Source organism: Erythrolamprus reginae, chromosome 1 (assembly GCF_031021105.1).
Source record: "Erythrolamprus reginae isolate rEryReg1 chromosome 1, rEryReg1.hap1, whole genome shotgun sequence".
NCBI classification, from domain to species: domain Eukaryota; kingdom Metazoa; phylum Chordata; class Lepidosauria; order Squamata; family Dipsadidae; genus Erythrolamprus; species Erythrolamprus reginae.
In genome coordinates, this window is record NC_091950.1 from 219,304,500 (window position 1) to 219,327,088 (window position 22,589).

Here is a 22,589-nt window from a genome sequence, read left to right on the forward strand (position 1 = left end):
TGGAAGCTGCTTTGTCCGTGTGGGTACAAGACTGCCATAAAAAGAGCATTGCTTTGGATACCAACACCATACGGACAAAGGCACAGCAACTCTACACCCGTCTTGCAAACACAGAAGGAGGCGATGCAGATGAGGGAAAAGAAGATGCTGATGAAGGTGCTGATGACTCAGAAGACCCCCAGCCATCAACATCTACTGCTTCTTCGGCCCCATCCACATTCACAGCAAGTAAAGGGTGGTTTGATAAATTTCAACGGTGCTATGACCTGAGGAGTGTGTCATTGCACGAAGAAGCTGCCTCAGCAGATACAGGTGTAGCCGAGCAGTACGTCCATGGCACGTTTAAAGACCTAATTGAAGAAGGGGCCTACCTTCCAGAACAGGTGTTCAACATGGACGAAACAGGCCTGTTCTGGAAGAGGATGCCTTCACGGACTTTCTTGATGCAAGATGAAGCCAAAGCCCCTGGTTTTAAGGCCCAGAAAGATCGGGTAACTTTGATCATGTGTGGAAATGCAGCAGGCTTCATGATGAAGCCAGGGCTAATTTATAAGTCACAAAATCCAAGAGCCCTCAAGAACAGAAATAAGAATGCATTGCCAGTGTACTGGATGCATAATCTTAAAGCATGGATTACAAAAGCCCTCACGTGGGACTGGTTTCATCAGTGCTTCATCCCACAGGTGAAGGATTATTTGGCTGGCAAAGGACTGAATTTCAAAGTGCTTCTCCTAATGGACAATGCTAGAGGCCATGATGACCTGGCACATGAACATGCTGGGGTACAAGTCGAATTCTTGCCACCAAACACCACATCACTTATCCAGCCGATGGATCAAGGTGTTATCCGCGCATTTAAGGCACTGTACACGCGCAATTCCCTTGGAAGCCTCGTGGAAGCAATGGACGCTGATGAAAACTTCACATTGAAGGGCTACTGGCGTCAGTACATGATCGCATCGTGTCTGAAGAACATTCAGAATGCCTTAATGGATATGAAGTCACAGACAATGAATGCCTGCTGGAAGAAATTGTGGCCAGAAGTGGTGCATGATTACAAGGGATTTGCTCCCGAAGAAATTCAACATGCTGCAGTCCAGAAATCTGTGAAGCTGGCACAGGCACTGGGTGGAGAAGGCTTCATTGACATGACACCAGATGAAGTCAATGGTTTGCTTGATGAGCATGGCCTACCGCTGACAGACAAAGATCTGGAGGAGCTGACCAGGTCAGCGAGGGAAGAAGAGGAAGAAGAGGAAGCTGAACAAGCTGAGGAAGAAGAAGATGTTGGCCTAACGCTTGAGTGGCTTGCAGAAGTGCACAGAGCTGCTGCACATCTCCAACAGATTGTGGAACTTTGGGATCCCAACATGACTCGCTCTATACACTTTAAAGCCTCCCTTGACAACATCACTGCACCATACAGAGCCATGTTAGCCCAGAAAAAGAAACTGCACCAACAACTGCCCATAACTATGTTTGTCACGAAAACCAAGAGGTCTGTCACACCATCACCTTCAGCATCCATTGTAGAAGTGCCCGATGAAATGGTGATAGAAGAAGATCCCTAGTTATCCTAGTTATGCTAATATTTTTTGCAAATAACCCCCCCAAAAATGTAAATAAATAATTATCATTTATAACTATCAGGATGACTAAGTGTCTTATTCAATGATGAGTACAGGTACAGGTAGAGGTACAGTACAGTACAGTACTGTACAGTAATGGGAAGGGGAAATGATAATTAAGGGGATGGGAAATGGTAATTTATGGGTTAAAAGTGTTGGGACTGAGTGACATAGAAGAATGAATGAATGAGTGAATGAATGAATATTGTACCTGTATGTAAATTCCCCCCCCCCACCTGTGTGTGTGTGTGTTTGTGTGTGAACTCTTGAACCATTTTCAAACACAGGTGAGGGCTGGGTTTTTTTATTCTGTCATTATTTAAGTGCTTTTACCATACTGTATGCTTTCAATCAAGAGTCACTTCTCTCTCTCTTTCCTGTCATTCTCTGCTTCAATCATTTTCTCATTTCTCTTTTTTCCTCCCCTTTTTTCTATCATTTCTCTCTCTCTCTCTACCTTCCACTCTCCCCCCTCTTGCTCTTTCTCTCTCTTTCTCCCTCTCTCTCTCCCTCTCTCCTTTCCATCTCGCTCTGTCTGTTGCTCTATGTGAGAACGCCTGTCCCGCCTCCTGCAGCCCCCCTCGCTGACAGCTGGGACGAAAGCGCTCTCAGCCAAGGGACTACGAGAGGGGTGGGGCAGGCATTCTCAAAGCACTCAGAGCAGCTAGCGGCCAAATGAGGAGGCCAAGAAGCCGTAGCCGCCAGCGCTGCTGCAGGAGGACTCGTGCCCCAAGAAAGCCGGTGAGAGGGGCGAATCGGGTGGGTGGGGGGTAGTGGCGAGGAGGCCGGAGGCGCTGGGTGGGTGGCCGACATTAAAAACAATCTTTGCCAGCCTCCGCACTTTCGTCACTCCCCGCCTCCAACTTCAAGCCCTTGCGCGGCCTTGGAAAAAGGGTGCGCATGCGCAGATGATGTTTTTACTTTCGCACCGCTAATTCACGGAAAATCGACTTTCGCGGGAGGTCTTGGAACGTAACCCCCGCGAAAATCGAGGGAACACTGTATGCTCATTTTAATAGATGCTATTCTTCCCATCAAGGACAATTGTAAGTTGCCCCATTTTCCTAATTCTACTTTAGTTTGATTTACTAATTTTAGAATAGAATACAATTTTTATTGGCCAAGTGTGATTGGACACACAAGGAATTTGTCTTGGTGCATATGCTCTCAACGTACATAAAATAAAATATACATTTGTCAAGAATCATGTGGTACAACACTTAATGATTGTCATAGGGGTCAAATAAGCAATGAAGAAGCAATATTAATAAAAATCTTAGGATATACGCAACAAGTTACAGTCATACAGTCAACATGGGAGGAAATGGGTGATAGGAATGATGAGAAAAACTAGTAGAATAGAAGTGCAGATTTAGTAGAAAGTCTGACAGTGTTGAGGGAATTATTTGTTTAGTAGAGTGATGGCGTTCGGGAAAAAACTGTTCTTGTGTCTAGTTGTCTTGGTGTGCAGTGCTAATTTATGTAATTATCTTCTTTTACTGTTGAGCATCTGTTGGTTAAATTTATTCCTAAATATTTAATATCTTCTAAACACAGATTACAAAATCTTCACTTCAATACTATCCGAAAGATTAAAGAAAATACTAGACAAAACTATACACATTGATCAGAATGGTTTTCTACCATCGAGACAAATCAGAAATAATACAAGAATCATATTAGATATAATTGAATATTACGAAGTACATCCTGATAAACAAACTGCACTGATCTTTCTGGATGCACAGAAAGCTTTCGACAACGTGAATTGGCAATATATGAAAAGGTTAATAAAGCAAATGAAATTCGGCTCCAAATTTGAACAGCTAATAGACAATATATACACCACTCAGAAGGCCAAGGTAATAGTTAACAATGGAATAACTAAAACATTCCAAATAAATAAAGCAGTTAGACAAGGATGCCCATTATCTCCCTTACTCTTTATACTGGTACTCGAAACTTTATTAAATGAGATCCGTAAAGACAATAACATCAAAGGAACAAAAATAAAAAAGAGGAATATAAATTGCAGGCCTTTGCGGATGACTTAGTTTTCTTTTTAGAAGAACCATTAGAATCAGGGCAGCTTTTAATCGGGAAAATAGAAGAATATGGAGAGATAGCAGGCCTAAAAATTAATAAACAAAAAACAAAATTTATGACCAAAAATATGACGAATAAGCAAACCAAGGAATTAGAAACAAAATTAGGATTTACTAATACGAAAAAAATTAAATATTTAGGAATAAATTTAACCTCCCTCCCCATTTCTATGGCAGCTGAAGCAAGCAAGCAGCATTGAGGCTGACAGTTGCCCTGTGTTAACAATCTCAGCTGGTATATGCATTCAAACATGAAGTTGGTTGTATAAAAAGCAGCAGAGAACAAGAGATATGGATCAAATAGAGCTTTGATGAATGGCAATAAATGCATTGTGAACTGTTTTAGTTGTATTTATCACTAACAAGGATGAAATAGATTTTTTTTTGTATGAAAGCTATATTGCAGATAATTTTGGCAGGCAAATCATGTATGTTCAAGCTGCATATTTATAAAAAAGAAGAAATGCTTCTATTTTTCCTGGCAATTGCCAAGTGTCAACACAGACTCCATGCCATTAAAACAAAAGGTATGTGTGCTGCTGTGTATGCATTCAACTGTTCCCTTCCCATTGAAAGTGATAGCCTTCCCCAATCCAGCTGCCTGCCACAGCCACTCTGCTCAATGCCATCCTGAGACTGCAGTTACTACTTCCCTACACCACTGCTGTCGCTGTCCCCCAGCAATGCCTGTCATTGAAGCCAAATTGTACAGGTGTTTCTCTCTGCAAGCACCCGCCCCTGTGCCACCTGTCTCCACCCCCTACAAGAATCCCCAAGGGGAAAGTCCTGTTGCTGTCTCTCCCACCTGCCGCTGACACTCTTGCTGGTGGACACATCACAAGTAGAGCTAATCGTCCCATGGGGGGAATCAGATATGGAGATATATGTTGCAGTGCACCTGTGAATAGATAGCATGGGAGAAGAGGCAAGGTAGTAATGGTGGCAGTATAGCTTCGGGGAAGGTCAGCCGTGGACAAAGACCAGCAGGGATTGCCTGGCGTGAGGGGCTTAGTTAAGTGTCTGTGGAGCCCAGCCAGGGAGAAACACCTGAGGTGGGTCAGCTGGACTGTGGAAACCAAGATGAGGCGGGCTCATCCATGTGTCCACGATCAATTGTCCTAGATGCCTATGAACTGCAGTGATTTTGATATCTTGTATCTCTCCTTTGAGGGCTCTGAAAGTAATTTCCAGACACTCTGGCAGCCTTTTAAAATAATCAAAGTGTGTGTGGTTTCCTTAAATGCAGCAACAATTACATTCTTTATCAGTTCTATATCTGTGCAAGCTACATTCTAATCAGCCATATTTGAGTTTTTAGAGTCAGGATCTTTATAAATCCTGATCAGTTGCTCATACGTGTCCTGTTTTCTCCCCTCACAATATAGGTCTTTGTTGATGTGTCTTTGAAGGTTGTTTTTCTTACTGTCAAACAGGGAAGAGGCAGCAGGTCTGCATCCTGGGCGGGCGGCGGGTGAGGAGGCGCGACCGAGCGGGCCCGGCTCAGGCTCCGGCTAGGACGGGGCGGGCAGCGGCTGGGCGCGGCGGCAAGGGTGTGTCCGACTCGGGGCTGGCGGCGCCCGATGCAGCGGGGAACATCGGCGCCGGAGGCAGGAGAGGACCGGGTGAAGTGAGCAGCAGCACTGCCGCTGTCGCCGCCACACCCGGCTTGGCTTCCCTGACTTTGCACTGAATGCCTCCTGGCTCACGCGGGCAGCAGCAGACCCCCTTTGGGTTTTTGGCTGGGGGGGGCAGGAGGACCTTCCTAACTCCTTCCCCCCGAGCCGAAAACCCAAAGGGGGTCTGCTGCTGCCTGCGTGAGCCAGGAGGCATTCAGGGCGAAGTGCGTGGAGGATTTGGCGTTTGGGTTCTCGGTTCTCGGAGGCTGCTCGGAAAACTCCCGGCTGTTTTAAAAAGTGACAGTCGGGCTGCGGGGTTTCCCAGCATGCCTCATGGCTCACGCGGGCAGCAGCAGACCCCCTTTGGGTTTTCGGTTGGGGGGGCAGGAGAACATTCCTAACTCCCTCCCCCCAAGCCGAAAACCCAAAGGGGGTCTGCTGCTGCCCGCGTGAGCCATGAGGCATGCTGGGAAGCCCCGTAGCCCGGCTGTCACTTTTTAAAACAGTCGGGAGGCTTCCGAGCAGCCTTCTGAACCCAAACGCCAAACCCTCCACGCACTTCGCCCTGAATGCCTCCTGGCTCACGCGGGCAGCAGGTCCCCACCACACCACCTGCTGCAGGAGACTTAGCCTCCCGATCCTCCACGCCCCTCACCCGTGGGAACGAAGCGCTGGGGTGGGGGATGTCCTGACAACTCTCCCCCCAGTGCTTTGCCTCCCGCTCGGGTAGCAGCTTCTGCTGGATACGGGCGATGGGTGGGACAGAGCAGCGGGGAAGCCTCTTGCAGCAGCTGCCACAGCCACCGGCTTCCATGCCGCTCGTCCCACCCATCGCCCGTATCCAGCAGAAGCTGCTGGATTCAAAGTGCTGGGGTGGGGGGTGTCCCGACAGCCCCCCCCACCCCAGCACTTTTGAATCCCGCCGGCCAAGAGCACTCGGGCAGCAGCTTCTGCTGGATACGGGCAATGGGTGGGACGAGCGGCGCGGAAGCCGGTGGCTGTGGCAGCTCGTCCCACCCATCGCCCGTATCCAGCAGAAGCTGCTGGATTCAAAGTGCTGGGGTGGGGGGTGTCCCGACAGCCCCCCCACCGCAGCACTTTTGAATCCCGCCGGCCAAGAGCACTCGGGCAGCAGCTTCTGCTGGATACGGGCGATGGGTGGGACGGCGCGGAAGCCGGTGGCTGTGGCAGCTGCTGCAAGAGGCTTCCCTGCTGCTCTGTCCCACCCATCGCCCGTATCCAGCAGATAGGCTTTGAGTTTTTGTCTGGGGGGGAGAAGTAGGACCTTCCTAACTCCCCCCCCAGCCAAAATCACAAAGCCAGGCAGCCCCCAGCCGCCAAAGGAGCCTCCTGATTCTCCCCGCCCTTCTGTCCCGCTCATTGCCCGTGTCTGGCAGAAGCTGCTGCCCGAGTGCTCTTGGCCGGCGGGATTCAAAGTGCTGGGGTGGGGGGTGTCCCGACAGCCCCCCCACCCCAGTGTTTCGCCTCCCGCTCGGGTGGCAGCTTCTACTGGATACGGGCGATGGGTGGGACAGAGCGGCGGGGAAGCCTCTTGCAGCAGCTGCTACAGCGGAGACATTTGGGTTTTTGGCTGGGGGAGGAGGCAGGAGGTCCGGCCACCCTACCCCAGCACTTCACCTTCCCCCCCAGCCAAAAACTCAAAGCCTATCTCCTGCCGCACGGTTTAGCCAGGAAAGGAGCGGCGAAGTGACTTGGAGGAATGGGAAGCTTCCCATTCCTCCACGTCACTTCACCGGGTTCAGGAGGCTGCTGGGAAGCCCCCCCCCCCAGCTGTTTTAAAACGTGACAGCCGGGCGGCAGCGTTTTTTTGCGGGTTTTTTTTGTTGTTGTTGCATGGATTAATTGACTTTACATTATTTCCTATGGGAAACAATGTTTCGTCTTACGAACCTTTCGTCTTACGAACCTCCCCCTGGAACCAATTAGGTTCGTATCTTGAGGTACCACTGTACTTAGAGAGAAAATTCAAAATAATTAGGATGTAGGGACCTGGGTAGTGAGATAAGGCATGACCCCACCTTATCCCGGCAACATTAAAAATACATCTAGAAAAGTTCCCTTGGTCCATTACCATATCTAAGCTTTAACATAACTCACAAAGTAACCAGGGTGACAATCCAAGAAGGAATCATGTCATTGTAATTAGTGACATTACACCACTGCTCACAAGGCCTCTAGATGTAATTCAAGGTGCTGGCTATCACTTATAAACCTTTCCATGGCATAGGACCGAATTATTTGTGGGACTGGCAGGAAAAAAATCCTGTCCTTCCTAAACAAGATTATCTTGTGAGAATGAAAAATGGGATATTTTTACTATGTATTACATCCCCCTATTGATATTGATAAATTATAGCTGTTCCATAGAAATGGATGTAGAGGTTTACTTAAAATTAAACAAACTGTTGAAGATGAAAAGCTTGCATTGGCTGCCTACACAAGCATTGAAGCAACTTAAAAAGTGGAATTTATTGAATGTACAGGAAACAAAATAGGAACATTGAAAGAATGTAAATACCAGTAAGGAAAAAGTATTAATTGATCGATTTCTACAAAAGTTTGAAGGAAAGTTAAAGATAAACCCTGATGATAGCTTACAACTGGAACTGGGAAACAAAGAAACTGAAGGCTTGATTTTGGCTGCTCAAGAGCAAGCTATTCAAACTAATGCAATCAAAGTCAGAAGTGAAAAATTATCCAACGATTCTAAGTACAGATTGGGTAAAAAAAGCAGAAGAAACAGTAAATCACATTTATTTATTATTTATTTATTTATTGGATTTATATGCCGCTCCTCTCCAAGGACTCGGAGGACTTCTTGCTTGGCTTATGCAAGAAGATTGTGGGGTTTCTGAATACACGCTAATAAAGTCTTGCCTCATAACACACTAGATTTAATTCTGGTTGAAAAGAGGAAAGTGTGGATAACTGTGGTAATACCAGAAGATAGCTGATTTGGAAGGCAAATTGGAGAAGATCAAAAACTGAAAATTGAAGTTGAAAGATTATGGCACAAGCCAGCTGCAATCGCACCAGTTGTTATTGGCACACTGGATGCCATATCAAAAATATTGTGCCAAAAATAATTGTATTGATTCATATGCTGAGAGCCACACTGAAAACACACACACACACACACACAATGGACACTATTTGCAGCCCTTGGCAAAAAGAAATCGGGGAAGATGGCGGCCTCTTTTTCAGGCCCTCTTTGCTTCTCAAGTTAATGGAGGCTCAGGTTGAGCAGATAGGCTTTTCATCCTGGCAGTTTTTCGCCAGCTCAATAGTGAGGAGGGAGGAGCAACAAGTCAGCAGAGAACAGAGGGAGAGGGGCATGGTCAGCGCCGCGGTCAGATGGCATCACTTGTGCTCCTACAAATGGATGTCAAATCCCTGCTGTTTGGGGGTGCAGATTCCTGTTGGATCGGCCTGGAACCTCCCTGGAGGGGGGCTAAAAAGGGCTCTTGGTCCCCCGCTGGTTTTGGGTCAGCATACTCCATGGCGGGCTGGCTTTCAACCTCGACTAGCAGTGGGTAAAACAACCTTGGTTGCCCATAGCTGCGGCAACTACATACTGGAAAGATAGGTTTTAAAGCGTCGGAAATCATCTGGAAGGAGAACAAACATAAGTTTTTGTGCTAAAGGTTGAGAAGAAAAAAGTTTGGAAAAAAGGGCGAGTTACTATGCCGGAAGGAGACCTTGACACGGATTTTATTTTTATTTTTTTAGAAGCTGAGCTAAAGCGGATATTTGGTTGGATTTGTTATTCACTGAATATTTATTTATTTATTTATTTATTGGATTTGTATGCCGCCCCTCTCCAGAGACTCGGGGCGGCTAACAGCGACAATAAAACAGTGTAGAATAGTAATTTGGTATTGATGATTAAAAATCAATTAATATAAAAACCAAACATACATACATACATACATACCATGCATAGAATTGTAAAGGCCTAGGGGGAAAGAGGATCTCAATTCCCCCATGCCTGGCGGCAGAGGTGGGTTTTAAGTTGTTTACGAAAGGCAAGGAGGGTGGGGGCAGTTCTAATCTCTGGGGGGAGTTGGTTCCAGAGGGCTGGGGCCGCCACAGAGAAGGCTCTTCCCCTGGGTCCTGCCAGGTGACATTGCTTAGTTGACGGGACCCGGAGAAGATCCACTCTGTGGGACCTAACTGGTCGCTGGGATTCATGCAGCAGAAGGCGGTCCCTGAGGTAATCTGGTCCGGTGCCATGAAGGGCTTTATAGGTCATAACCAACACTTTGAATTGTGACCGGAAACTGATCGGCAACCAATGCAGACTGCGGAGTGTTGGTGTAACATGGGCATATTTGGGAAAGCCCATGATTGCTCTCGCAGCTGCATTCTGCACGATCTGAAGTTTCCGAACATTTTTCAAAGGTAGCCCCATGTAGAGAGCGTTACAGTAGTCAAGCCTCGAGGTGATGAGGGCATGAGTGACTCTGAGCAGTGACTCCCGATCCAAGTAGGGTCGCAACTGGTGCACAAGGCGAACCTGGGCAAACGTCCCCCTCGCCACAGCTGAAAGATGTTTCTCTAATGTCAGCTGTGGATCGAGGAGGACACCCAAGTTGCGAACCTTCTCTGAGGGGGCCAGTGATTCTCCCCCCAGGGAAATGGATGGAGTTGTCCTTGGGAGGTAAGTTCCACAGCCACTCCGTCTTGTCTGGGTTGAGTTTGAGCTTGTTGACACTCATCCAGGCCCTAACATCCTCCAGACACCGGCCCATCACTTCCACTGCTTCGTTGGCTGGACATGGGGTGGAGATGTATAACTGGGTATCATCGGCGTATTGCTGATACCTCACCCCATGCCCTTGGATGATCTCACCTAGCGGTTTCATGTAGATATTAAATAGCAGGGGGGAGAGGACCGACCCCTGAGGCACCCCACAAGGGAGAGACCTAGAGGTCGACCTCTGATCCCCTACTAACACTGACTGCGACCGACCAGAGAGGTATGAGGAGAACCACTGAAGAACAGTGCCTCCCACTCCCAACCCCTCTAGTCGGTGCAGAAGGATACCATGGTTGATGGTATCGAAAGCCGCTGAGAGGTCAAGAAGCACCAGGACAGAGGACAAGCCCCTGTCCTGGGCCCGCCAGAGATCATCCATCAACGCGACCAAAGCAGTTTCCGTGCTGTAGCCGGGCCTGAATCCAGACTGCTGAGGACCTAGATAATTGGCTTCTTCCAAGGACCGCTGGAGCTGAAGTGCCACCACCTTCTCAACAACCTTCCCCATAAAGGGAAGGTTGGAGACTGGACGGTAGTTATTGAGTATGGCTGGGTCCAGGGAAGGCTTCTTGAGGAGGGGGCGCACAAGTGCCTCCTTATAAGGAGCCGGAAAGGACCCACTCCCCAAAGAGGCGTTGACAATCTCCCGGACCCAGCTCCGCGTCACCTCTCGACTGGCCGAAACCAACCAAGAGGGACACGGATCCAGTAGACAGGTGGCGGAACACACAGCTCCAATGGCCTTGTCCACTTCCTTAGGTGTCACCAAGTCAAACCTCTCCCAGACAGACGGACAAAGACGTTGTGACCTTGATGCAATGGAACTGGGCAGATTGTTTTTACAATAAGTGATAAAGAGGAGCTGAGAACTCAAAAAGAAAGAAAACATTCTGGATTTGAACTTTAGCTGAACTTGAAAGGGGGAGAAGAAAAAGAAAGATAGATTGATTCATTTGAAGAAATCTGGCTTCTGGACAATAGAAAGATTAATTGCACAATATGGACAAAACCTTTTGATATATTAACTCTGGATGAGATGGAAGACATAAGAGACTTATTTAAGGACATACTTAAAGATATTAAATAGTGAAAAGAAGAAAATAGAAACAACAACACCATTTCTTCTACTCAAAGCTTTAATCAGGATTACAGAGAAAGTGAAGGAGAAGAAGAGAAGAGTGCCGAACAGCTGGAACAGACTGATCAACAGGGAAAAAAGGATGGAAACATAAAAGTATCATTAGATGGGCACTTACAAAAGGGACAGATTAAAGGATTTAATATTGATAAGATAGATGATTTCATATTTCATGAGTTGAAAGAGGAGGGCAAGGGATGCAAAAAGACAAATGAATCAGAAAATGCTTTGATTGAAGAATTAGATTGAGGGTCACATCCTTGATGATGATTATAAAAAAATAAGCACTAATAAAATTGAGAATAGATGTGATTCGACACCCTGGAATAGGCAGAGTAAGAAAGGAACTAAAATGGAAATAAAGTTTGGAAAGATTCTATGCTTGAATAGAAAGAGGAAAGGAGAAAACTATGGGTTATAAAAAGATAAGAAAGAAATTTCTTGGGGATTGGCAAAGGGGATTGGCACTGTGAAGAGGGATGATAGATTATTAAATATGTATTTATTGTGGAATGATGTAATTAGATTCATTTAGGTGTTGTTTTAAGATATGTGTGATTTTATGAAATTTTATTAAAATATAGAACTATATAGAATAGACTATTCAGATTATTGAAATTGCAAAAGATTGGTGAAAGTTAATGAATGAAATGATACGTTTTTGAATATTAACTGATTATTATATTGAATTAAATAATAGAAAAGCAAATGTGAAAAAGTATTATTTACATATTGAAGTTTTGATTGAGTTTTACAATAATTTCACATGATTATAATATTATGATAAATGTTTAACAATTGAAGATTTAAAATAATGGATTAATATCTATGATTTTTTTAAAATATGTTCTTTGTTTTGTTGGTTTTTTTAGTTTTAATAGTAACAGAGTTTGGCTCTTTTTCTTCTTTCTTAATATAATCTGATTTTTCCCCCTTTATAGTTGATAAGTCTTTTTCGTAAGGGTTCTGGAGAATGTTTGAGAAGGAGGAGTAGGCATGATGGCATACCTGAATTTGCAAGAGAATAAGGATATTAATTTAATATAGGTTAAAAGGAATGTTGAATTCAATTAGAAAAAAATTAGATATCTAGATGACAATATCAGAGGTCAAGATTGGGAGGATTAATGAATACCAGAAGTAATTAATTTGGAACAAATAATTGGGGGGGGGGGCAATTATATTTGTTTTACTAATTCAGTACTGTTTATTGTAATATGAAGGTATTTTGAAATGTATTGAAAAAGTTTGTATGGAGGAAAAAATAAAAAAAATACCCACACACCCCAAAAGTCAGCAGAGAACAGCCCCTTAATGTTAAGTGGTTATCCACTATCTTGGTCGGTCATCTGTCTGTCCTTTCCTGCTTGCCTATTGTCTGCTGCTGACATAATTGGACTCTGGGCAGCCTGGATACACACTCCCCTACTCCAAAAACTCCCCAGAGACCCCCATCCATGGTACTACTGTCTGATCCTGATCAAGGGAAGTTGAGCCCCCAAGGAACCCTCACCCTACATGCTGAAAGGGGGACCCCCACCATATCCTTCCTCTCCCCCACATTCCCTGATGGGGCTGAGAGATCCATCCATGAGATCCACCCTTCCTGTCTATCCCCCTGGCCCCATCCTAGACTTGCTGGAGAATTGTTTGCTCAAAAGGAAAAGACAACACACATTCACACACATTGGTTGTGCAATTTCACATAGCCTGCATCCTCCAAGGAGCAATGGTGGAAAAAAAGCAGGCTAATATTTGTATGCAAACCTGGACCTAAAATGTGATCTGTCACCACACAACTACGAATCAAATCAAATCAAATAGAATAGAATAGAATTCTTTATAGAATAGAATTCTTTATTTGCCAAGTGTGATTGGACACACACAAGAATTTGGTGCACAATTTGTCTTGGTGCTCTCAGTGTACATAAAAGAAAAAGATACATTTGTCAAGAATCATGAGGTCATAGGGGTCAAATAAGCAATGAAGAAACAATCAATATTAATAAAAATCTTAGAATACAAGCAACAAGTTACAGTCATACAGTCCTCAGTGGGAGGAAAAGGATGATAGGAATGATGAGAAAAAACTAGTAGTAATAGAAGTGCAGACTTAGTAAAAAGATTGACAGTGTTCAGGGAATTATTTGTTTAATAGAGTGATGGCGTTCGGGGGAAAAAACTGTTCTTGTGTGCAGTGCTCTGTAGCGACATTTTGAGGGTAGGAGTTGAAACAATTTGTGTCCAGAACGCAAGGGGTCAGTAAATATTTTCACCACCCTCTTTTTGACTCATGCAGTATACAGATCCTCAATGGAAGGCAGGTTGGCAGATAGAGACCCCAAACCAGATAAAAAATACTAAAATATACTAAATATTTTACTTAGTATCTATTTAGTATCTATTTTATAGATACTAAAACCAGACCCCAATCCAACAAAATTATAAATTCATTCATTCATTTACTTTTTTATGCCGCCCTTCTCCTTAGACTCAGGGCAGCTTACAACATGTTAGCAATAGCACTTTTTAACAGAGCTAGCATATTGCCCCCACAATTTTACCCACTTTGGAAGGATGGAAGGCTGAGTCAACCTTGAGCAGGTGATGAGATTTGAACCGCTGACCTGCAGATCTATTAGTCAGCTTTAGTGGCCTTTACCCACTGCGCCACCTTGGATCCTTATTTATTATTGAGCAAAATGATCCAGGACTTTTGAAGATTTCCAGATTGTTAGAACTCTTATCTCGTTTCCATCTTGTTTAAGGCTGGCACAACTTTTCAAAAACTTGTAGATAATCTCAGCTTTTTTCTCACTGGTCAAGGCCATAACAATGTCTCTTTGCCTCTCCCTGTTTCTACGTGGGGCAGCCCAATTGTCACGTAAAATATCATCAGAACCAACTTGGGTACCTTGCTTTTTCATCCAACCAATTATTGCTTCATTTAAATTTGAGTTTGAAGCAAAGTCTTGTCTAAACCCACACAGACGTAAATTTCTTCTCCTTTGACGATCTTCCAGATTAGCAATTCTGTAATTCATTTTTTAAATAGTGTCTTCCTGATCTTTAGCTTGTTTTTCTATGTTCTAAATTCTTTCGATAGCCACGTCAGCATCTTTCTTAACTGATTTTATGTCTGACGAAAGATTTCCCAGTACTGTCTCCACTGTAATAAATCTTTGTTCAAATCCTGTAACAATTTGTAACAGTTGATCTAACTTTGATTCAATTTTTCGGAGGCTCGGCTCGCCACCTTCCACCATTTTAAGATTAATTGTACTCACTTCGTAATAGTGAAAGAATCTCCGTCTTCGCTTGAAACCATAAATCTTTAGATTCTCTTTGAACTTCTATGAATGCTCTACTCCTGTGCTTTTCTTCAAGAAGGATTTATAGTATTTTGAGGGAGAAATTCCCTTTTACATAATAAATCACATCAGAGCTCGAGGTAGGGCGTCTAGGATATCTGACGCATGAGCAATCAAATCCCAAGTAGAGGTACAAGAGATGGAAAATATAGTAGAAAATATAAGGAAAACTAAGAATACAAGAATTAGGGAAATGAGAAGGAAAATATTACATAAGTGGTATTATACTCCCATTCAACTTGCATACTTTCAGCAGAATGTTAGGGGTATTTTGGCTCTGGTGTCAAGATAAAGGAGTGCATATGTTTTGGGAATGCCCGATAGTGCAGAATTTTTGGCAAAAAATTAAATATACGATGAATAATTACTAAGGAAATGGCAATATTAGTCAAAAGTAATGCGATGGGAAAATTTAGAGAAATAAAACAAGCAGCGGTAGAAAGCGCTCAGGCGGTAATAGTCTTGGGTTGGAAGGATGCGACAAAATGGACAATGCAAAATTGGTATAGGTACATGGTGGACCACATTCAATTTGAAATTATGGATAAAAGGATGAATTTGGATAATGAAACTGACTTAAGACAACTGATGGGACGGTGGGACAAGGTAAGACGATATATGGCGAGTAGAATCCAAGACCAAGCTACAAGGAATAAATTGGAATCACTCTATAATATGTAAATAGATACATTGCTCTTGAGTTAAAATGGTTTATACAAGAAACATCCCCGATTTTGGGGTATGTATGCTTGTCGGGTGGTGGGCACTTTTCACTATACACTTGTTCCAGATTGTTCCCAACAGCTTACAACGGTTCTTTGAGTGACTGTTTAAAGTTACAATAGCACTGAAAAATCTAAAATTCCATTTGTTAATTGCAAAAGGCCACACGGCTTGGATCAGCACATATAGTATATTGATATATTACAATATTTTAGATTCTTGGAAGAATTTAATATGAATGAAGGCCAATATCAGATAAATTTATTTATTTATTTATTCAATTTTTATGCCGCCCTTCTCCTTAGACTCAGGGCGGCTTACAACATGTTAGCAATAGCACTTTTTTAACAGAGCTAGGCTATTGCCCCCACAATCCGGGTCCTCACCTCGGATAAATATGCTACAGTTTTATCCCATTTACTGAGAATTACAGAACTCCACAAAAGCTATCTAAAACTATTTTAAGAAAGGAGTAATAATAGGGTTCAGCTTTTAGGAAATTTCTCAAACACTTCAGTGCTCAGTAAATTTTGTTAAGGTTACCCACCAGAAATCCTTGCTGGCTATCTATAAGGGATATAACCAGGCCAGGTTTGGTCCAGACAGGTTTCTTCCAATCCTTCCATTCTATGAACACGTATTTGAATCCAGAAGCCATAAATTACTTCAAAATATTAATCAAGTACTACAGAACCAAATTAATCAAATTATCCTATATTAGCATTTAGTTAATACATTTAAAATTTAAAAATAAACAACAATTAAACAGTAATGACTAATTTCATGGAAAATAGTTTTGAAGAAAATGAGTTAAGACAACGTAATTTCTCCTTTAACACTTTTAGATAACATTTTAGATAAAAAAAATTATCTTAAAAAATTTAAGATAAAAAATTTTATCTTAAAAATTTTTTAGATAAAATTTTAGATAAAAATTACAAATAACCACACTAAACCAGGCAATTCAAGAATACTACTAAGACTATTGTAAACTTACATTCTGTTCCAGTGTTGTAATCTCTTGCTCAGATTTTGTAAGCTTAAATTTCAGGTCACTGATTTGCCTGTTTGCATCTCCTAAATAAATAACAATGAAAAGTCATGACTGACATCAAAATAATTATCAAATACTGTAACTCCTTTAGCATCCATTAGCATTAATCACACAGCTGTTACCCATCAGCAGATGGTTCTTCCTCCCTCTTCAGATTTCAGTAATACAGATAGTCCTTGAGTTACGAATGTAATGGAGCCTGCCCATTCCATTCATAACCTGACAATTTCTGCGAATGAATCTCGTACTCTCTCCTTTTGCTCACGCATTGGCTAATTGAATGAGAGACTTATTAAGTGCACATGGTATTTTAGGGTGGGGAAGGCCATGTGGGGGGAAGTCAGGCGATGCCTCCGGACAGTAGAACAGGGTTTCTGAGGGGCAGAAGATCTGCCCCTCAGAAACTCCACTTCAGCCAGCAACATGCCAGGCAAGACCTCTGGATGCCCAAATGGGGCTTCTAAGCGGTGGATCCGCCCCTCAGAAGCTCCATTTGGCCAGCAGCATGTAAGACAAATGTTACAGAGCCTCTGTAGTTGTTCATAAGGGAGAACAACTACCATGGTGCTGCAAGATTCATAGTTTCGGAACTTGTTTACAAACACTAGAGGGCACTTACTGCATAACTTTGAACGTTCGCTAAGGAAACTCTCATAACTGAGAAATCTCCTCTACTTTGCAATATTTTGAGAGGATTCTCCAGTGCTTTCAAGCAGATTTTCATGTGAGGGAGAAAATAAGAAGTTAAGAGAACAGAAATGAAGCAAGATCACCTCTTTCTCCTCTCTCCTTGAAAAAAAAATCAGCTGGACAGAGGCTGTTTGGGATAGAAAGAACACTTCTTGATGTTTGGGACTCACTGATGGGCATAGCTGGAATTCTAACATTGGGTATTAAGTTGATTCTTGATCAAATAACTGTCACTATCAGTATGTATAGCCAGAAAGTACTACATTATTCAAAGTATAATTAATAAGAATGATTGCCACCATTCACTATAGCTGCTCAACTCTTATCAGTCTTAATCTCTATGTTTTTGCCAAATCATGTTCCTACAAGCATCTAAATTGTTAGGATGCAGCCATACATCATATTTATTTTCTGAAAGGCCAAATATGATGAATTTAGTATTGGGCATCATTACATTAGAAAAAACGTCTGCTGTCACTCTTCCCACCCAAATGGGCATGACACAATTGCTCTTCCCTATTACAAAAGCCAACTTTGGGCATACAGCTGATTAGCCTTCCAAAAAAGCTTTTTTTAAAAAGCTTTTTTTAAACAATGTAAGAGAGAAATGCCGTTCATTTGACATCATATTATAGTAGGTGTTCCCAGTATGTTTGACACTACAGTGATACCTCGTCTTACGAACCCCTCTTCATACGAACTTTTCATGATACAAACCCACTGTTTGATTTTTTTGCCTCTTCTTCCGAACTATTTTCACCTTACGAACCTGAGCGGCCGCCACTGGGATACCCCAAAGCGCTGGGATTTCCCTGGGAATCCCCGCCTCCGGACTTCCATTGCCAGCCGAAGCACCCCATTCTTGCATTGCTGGGATTTCTCTGAGGCTCCCTCCCTGGGATTCCCTTCATTTTTGCCAGCGCTGCTTTGAATCCCAATGACAAACTCCCCCCTTCCAAACTGCATGGGGAAAATGAGCACAGTGGGGTGGACAAAAACGGGAGGGAAAGACTCATGGAGCTCAAGAGAGGAGAGAGTTGTGGGAGAGATGGGCAGAGTGGGGTAGACAAAAACGGGAGGAAAAGACTCATGGAGCTCAAGAGAGAAGAAAGGTGTGGGGTAGATGAGCAGAGTGGGGTGGACAAAAACGGCAGGAAAAGACTCATGGAGCTCAAGAGAGGAGAAAGGTGTGGGAGAGATGGGCAGAGTGGGGTGGACAAAATCGGGAGGAAAAGATTCATGGAGCTCAAGAGAGGAGAAAGGTGTGGGGGAGATGAGCACAGTGGGGTGGACAAAAACGGGAGGAAAAGACTCATGGAGCTCAAGAGAGGAGAAAGGTGTAGGAGACATGAGCACAGTGGGGGGGGACAAAAACGGGAGGGAAAGACTCATGAAGCTCAAGAGAGAAGAAAGGTGTGGGGGAGATAAGCAGAGTGAGGTGGACAAAAACGGGAGGAAAAGACTCATGGAGCTCAAGAGAGGAGAAAGGTGTGGGAGAGATGAGCAGAGTGGGGGGGGACAAAAACGGGAGGGAAAGATTCATGGAGCTCAAGAGAGGAGAAAGGTGTGGGGGAGATGAGCACAGTGGGGTGGACAAAAACGGGAGGAAAAGACTCATGGAGCTCAAGAGAGGAGAAAGGTGTAGGAGACATGAGCAGAGTGGGGGGGACAAAAACGGGAGGGAAAGGCTCATGAAGCTCAAGAGAGAAGAAAGGTGTGGGGGAGATAAGCAGAGTGAGGTGGACAAAAACGGGAGGAAAAGACTCATGGAGCTCAAGAGAGGAGAAAGGTGTGGGAGAGATGAGCAGAGTGGGGGGGGACAAAAATGGGAGGGAAAGACTCATGGAGCTCAAGAGAGGAGAAAGTTGTGGGGGAGATGAGCAGAGGGGGGGACAAAAACAGGAGGGAAAGAATCATGGAGCTCAAGGGAGGAGAAAGTTGTGAGGAAGATGAGCAGAGTGGGGGGACAAAAACAGGAGGCAGGGACTCAGGGAGCTCAAGAGAGGCTGTATTTGCCTTGCTTCGTTGGGACTGCCACATCTTGCCACCTCTCGCTGTCCCTTCCCCCACTCAGTTCGCCTCAGTTTCGTCTGCCCGCTGCTTTTTTTAAAAAAGCCTTAATGTTTTGGATTTTCCTAATGGGCTTGCACACATTATTGGCTTTTCCATTGATTCCTATGGGAAACATTGTTTCATCTTACGAACTTTTCACCTTACGAAACTTGTCCCGAAACCAATTAATTTCGTAAGACGAGGTATTACTGTATACAGCTAACTCAAGCAGTTCAGAATGACAGCTCAGAAAAAAGGTGCTGTATCTCTGCATGAATAATTGAGAGACCTATTTCATATCATATACATTCTGTAAGTAGAAAAAAACCCTACTAAATTAAAAATTTTAAATTGGGGACTAATCTTACTTTGAAGATCAACCACATGCATGTCTGGACCATTTTGTAGGACTTCATCTTCCAAATGTAACTTCTCAATTTTATTATTTTGTTTTTCTTCCAGTTGTCCCTTTAATTTTTTAATCTGAAAGCCATAAAAAAAAATTATCCAAGGAAAAGTGATCCAAGTTACACATGAATAGAATCATTACAACTTTAAGAAGATTGTCTGATGCATCCGTTCTGATTTATGAAAGAGTACAAAGATCTGCTGCTTCAGTTCTATAGAGGAATTAGTCTGTCATCTGCACCTCCATAACTGTCTGGTTTGGCTCTGCTACCAAAAAAGACAAATGGATAATTGGAACTGCAGGAAAAAAAATGCTACCAACCTGCCTTCTATTGAGGATCTGTATAGTCCACAAGTCAAAAAGAGGGCTGTGAAAATATCTACAGACCTCTCACATCCTGGACATAAATTGTTTCAATTTCTACCCTCAAAAAGAGGCTATGGGGCACTGCACACCAAAACAACTAGACACAAGGACAGCTTTTCCCCGAATGCCATCACTCTGCTTAAAATAATTTACTAAGACTGTATTGCTATTATTCTTCTCTTCTTTATTAGTAGCTATGTCTTCCCACATTACTATAACCATATTGCTTGTATCTTTCAATTGTATTGTTTTTATTAGTTTCCTAGTAAAATTTGACTATCACTATGTGTTGTATCTTTTTATTCTTGATGAATGTATTTTATTCTCCTTATGTACTCTAAGAGCATATACACCTAAGACAAATTCCTTGTGTGTCCAAACACAATTGGCCAATAAAGAATTCTATTTTATTCTATTCTATTTATAAAAGAAGAAAATGTGGCAAATGGCAAGATAATTTTCACTAGACTTTTGTAACATAACACTGAGGAATAATAATGATAACCAATCTTGCTTTTTCAAAAAATACAGAAAAGATTTTGGAGATGTCAAATTCAGTTATTAAGATAGATACATTGTATATCCTTTTAAATGAAAAACTGTGATAGCCACTTTAATTTAGTAGTTAAGGCACCAGGCAAGAAACTGGGGAGTTCTAGTTTTACCTTAAGCTTGAATGCAAATTGGTGTGAGAAAAAAGAAGGCAGCTTTTTGTATGTTTGCTATCTTGAATTATTTATAAAAATAAAGATTGGATTTTAAAAAAACCTCCTGATCCAATAGTTTTATATTCTGCCATTTGTCCCCTACAGGTGAATCAATAGTATGTTGCACTATACAGAAAAATATCTCAAAATTATTATTTTTTTAAGTCTAGAACTAATATATCTCTATCTCCATCCATCCATCCATTTTTCTATATATCTACATATGTATATATATAAATATACATAAATACATAATATCAACCAAAGTGTGTGGTAATTCCAAAATCCCCATACTTCTTAAAAGTGTTTCTTGGAAAGAATACCCAAAAGCCATTAAGCAAAAGATGCAAAGGGTAAGAATCATGACTGATGCTACAAGCCATTTCTATACCTGTTTAATTCTTAAATGGATAGACGAAGAGCTTCCAGTAAGACAATCTGAATTGTTTGGTGAAGAGTGTCACAAAGTAATGATAAAAGAAGATGGGGGAAGCTAGAACAAAGACACAAAAGCATCTGATCTTTTAAAGAACCCTTTTTTAGCATTCAAATTCCAATTGCTAAACCTACACACTATATTCAGTTAGAGAAGTTAGAGAATTTTAATAGCCTTGTATTACCTTTTTCACTTTTTATTATATTGTAAGCTGCCGAAAATTGGTAAATATCGGAGAGATGGGTGGCATAAAAATGTAATAGTAAATAAATATAACTAAAAAAAAATGTAATTTGTAAATTCATTTAAATTGATACATTTAATACAATATACAATTAATTAATTATATTTAATTTATAAAATAAATAAATAAAATACTTGATGCATGCTAAGATACAGGAAATCATTGACTTACAACCACAATTAAGCCCAAAATTTCTGTTGTGAAATATTTGTTAAGTGAGTTTTGCCCCATTTTACCATCTTTCTTGTCACAGTTAAGTTGATGCTAGTATAACCTAATTGTTAAGTGCTGTTTTTATCATTGTTGTTAGCCGCCCCGAGTCTACAGAGAGGGGCGGCATACAAATCCAATAAATTATTATTATTAATTATTATTTGGTTTCCCCATTGACTTTGCTGGTCAGAAGGTTGCAAAAGGTGGAGGGAGGGGTTCCAAATTCCCACTGCCTTGAGTTCTAGTCCTTTTGGGCCAGACCGGATCCTTCCTGCAGGAAGGGTGAAGCAGGGGACGCTGCCAGGGGTCTGGTAGGGGCCGGCATGGCCCACCAGGTGAACTGGCTTGGATTCGCACCGGCTGTGGTGAAGTTGGCCAGGCAGCCATACCTGAGCCGACATAGACGCAGAGACAACGCAACACCGGGATGGAAAGCTGAACAGTAATATCTGGAAAAGAGCTAGAGGAGTTATTTACAGAGAAAGGAAGCCGATGTTGGTGAGTTGAGAGCCGAAAAGGATTTTGGATATTCATTCATTCATTCATTAATTTGATTTGATTTGTATGCCGCCCCTCTCCGTAGACTCAGGGCAGCTAACATCAATAATAAAACAGCATATGACAAATCTAATATTTAAAATAATTTAAAAACACTTATTAAAATGAAACATACACACAAATATACCATGCATAAATTGTATAGGCCTAGGGGGAAAGGAATATTTCAATTCCTCCATGCCTGATGACAGAGGTGAGTTTTAAGGAGCTTACGAAAGGCAATGAGGGTGGGGGCAATTCTGATCTCTGGGAGGAACTGGTTCCAGAGGGTCGGAGCCGCCACAGAGAAGGCTCTTCCCCTGGGTCCCGCCAAATGATATTGTTTAGTCGACGGGACCCAGAGAAGGCCAACTCTGTGGGACCTAACTGGTCACTGGGATTCGTATGGCAGAAGGTGGTTCCGGAGATATTCTGGTCCGATGCCATGAAGGGCTTTATAGGTCATAACCAACACTTCGAATTGTGACCGGAAACTGATCGGCAACCAATGCAAACTGTG

General features: G+C 42.7%; 1 protein-coding gene across 7 annotated transcripts in view; it reads right to left on the reverse strand.

Moving 5' to 3' along the window:
* The window catches only part of LRRFIP1 (LRR binding FLII interacting protein 1), a 423,100-nt gene that overhangs the window by 35,419 nt on the left and 365,092 nt on the right, over window positions 1-22,589 (reverse strand). For all 7 annotated transcript variants that reach the window (XM_070732252.1, XM_070732246.1, XM_070732249.1 and 4 more), the window contains 2 exons: window positions 19,526-19,640; window positions 16,359-16,438 (listed from right to left, as the gene is read on the reverse strand). In XM_070732252.1, coding sequence (XP_070588353.1) covers window positions 16,359-16,438; window positions 19,526-19,640 — 195 coding nt within the window. The remainder of the gene's footprint in view (window positions 1-16,358; window positions 16,439-19,525; window positions 19,641-22,589) is intronic.